Source organism: Mesitornis unicolor, unplaced genomic scaffold (genome assembly GCF_000695765.1).
Source record: "Mesitornis unicolor isolate BGI_N332 unplaced genomic scaffold, ASM69576v1 scaffold45487, whole genome shotgun sequence".
NCBI lineage: Eukaryota > Metazoa > Chordata > Aves > Mesitornithiformes > Mesitornithidae > Mesitornis > Mesitornis unicolor.
Window position 1 is genome coordinate 283 of NW_010196599.1, and position 2036 is coordinate 2318.

A 2036-nucleotide genomic window follows, 5' to 3' on the forward strand; every position below is an offset into this window, starting at 1 on the left:
TTGGGGTCAGGAGGATGGGACCGGGCTCTGCTGGGTTGTGCCCAGTGCCAGGACAAGGGGTCCCAAACGGGAACACGGGAGGTTCAACCTAAATATAAGGAAAAACTTATTTACAGGGAGGGTGGCAGAGCCCTGGCCCAGGCTGTGGAGCCCCCTTCTCTGGAGACACCCAAACCTGTCTGGACGTGTTCCTGGGTGATCTCCAGAGGTCCCTTCCAACCCCAACCACGCTGTGATCCTGTGTGAAACTGGAGTGGGAGAAGAAAGACTTGAACGCTCCCTCACACCAGTGTGTGAGGTGCAGAAATCAGGCACAACTGGGCCGCTCCAACCAACCTCTGCAAACCTCAGCCACGTCCTCTGCCTTCAAGAGCCTGCGGTGTTTACCCAGGCGCTGCTATTTGCCTTAAAAATGGCTTTTCAGAGGTCCCATCGCCCCCCTGCGCTGTCCCCTTGCCCACAGCCATGCAGCAGGACAGAGGCAGCGATGGTTGTGCTGTGGAGAGGAGGGGGTTGCTTGCAGGAGTTGTCCCTCAGGCCTGCCACGTTTTGGCCACTACTGGTTGTGGTTGGAGCAGTCTCAGCTCCAAAACCCATTTTACAGCTGCAGAAACAGCGAGGTGCTCGGGCCACGCAGGGTGGTCCCAGCAGATCTTGTATCTTCTCCTCACACGAGGGTTTCCAGGTCGCTGCTGTCGAGCCCAGTCCCTGGCAGATTTGCTCTGCCAGATCTCCCTGCAGTGATTTCCAAGGCCACTGCCTTTGGATTCAGGGCTGATCATGTTTGACCCGGGCGTTTTCAGAGATGTAAATGCCTCCCTGAGGCATCCCACACCTTCAGGACGTGACTTGTGTCCCTCTGCCTGGGCCCTGCCACCCACCAGATTCAGACACTCCCGGTTCCTGGATTTACAGCATTTACTCTCTCTCTCAAAGCACCCAAGACCTCACAGATCCCCATCAGAGCAGTTCTCAGCTTCTGGAGAGGCTCAGGCTGTGCCCTCACTCCCCCTCCCCAAACACTTCCCCCTCCAGCAACGATTTTAACGGTTTTAGCTGAGCAGTTACCACCTCAATTAGCAGCTCCCTGCCTCCACCCCCGGTTCCTGGGTGTGGGGTGGCCGTGTCCCCACACTGCCCACCCCCCCACACACCCCTGAAGCAAGGCACGCAGCGATCACAGCATCTCCCCCACCCCTCCCCAGCTTATTTGTGTCTGCAGGAACAGCTGGGACACGGCCACTGTGAGATCCAGCCAGGACAGCAGCAGGAAGACACCCCCAGGCAGGACACCACCACATCTTTAATCCCACAAAGGACTTGGTAGGAGGAAATGCAGCAACACAAAGAGGGGATCCAGCCCAGGCAGAGCCTCAGTGAGTTCCCAGCACCACGTTGTGTCACTCCCACACCTCTCGGCTGCTCAGCCAAGGGCACAGGACCGGGCAGCATCCGACCCCATCACGCACACAGCTGGATGTAGGTTTCTTGCGACCAGAGCCAAAAGTAGGGGAAGACTTTCTCGGCGAAGGAGGCTTTGAACTGCAAGATCTGAGCCATGCTCTCCGCGTTGTAGAAGGTCACTTGGCCCGCTTCGTAGTCCAGGTGGATCCTGATTCTCCGGGGCTCTTCCTTCAGCACCAGCGGGGCAGGGGGCATGTGACCAGCCGCAGGGCCCAGATCTTCCCCATGGCCACGTTGAGCGGCTCCTTCCTCCGCACGGACTCCAGTGCCACCCCCACGGCCCAGCTGACCCCGGCCCCTACCTCCAGCTCCCAGTAATGCCTCCCGGCCGTGAACCCCTGACAGCCCAGGGCGCTGGGGCTGCCCGTGAACCTCTTGGGGGTGTCGGGGGGGGTTTGGTGTCCGTCTCCCAGCCGCACGGTTCTGCAGTCCTTCGAGAGGATCAGGTACGGGCTCGCTGTCTCTGGGTCCAGTGTCACCGTCACTAAGGCACGACAGAGAGAAACGTCAGTCCACTGCCCACCGACCTCCTCTCCACAGGATCACAGAACGTGAGGAGTTGGAAGGGACCT

General features: G+C 59.4%; 1 protein-coding gene across 1 annotated transcript; it reads right to left on the bottom strand.

The window, feature by feature from the left end:
• Positions 1-1461: 1461 nt before the first annotated feature.
• Positions 1462-1948, bottom strand: LOC104533756 (tripartite motif-containing protein 15-like; the record flags this gene model as incomplete). Its single annotated transcript, XM_010188534.1, is given in 2 exon segments — positions 1462-1664; positions 1667-1948. Coding segments are annotated over 2 exon segments (485 nt in total), but the record flags the coding sequence as incomplete, so codon positions are not given.
• Positions 1949-2036: the final 88 nt, after the last annotated feature.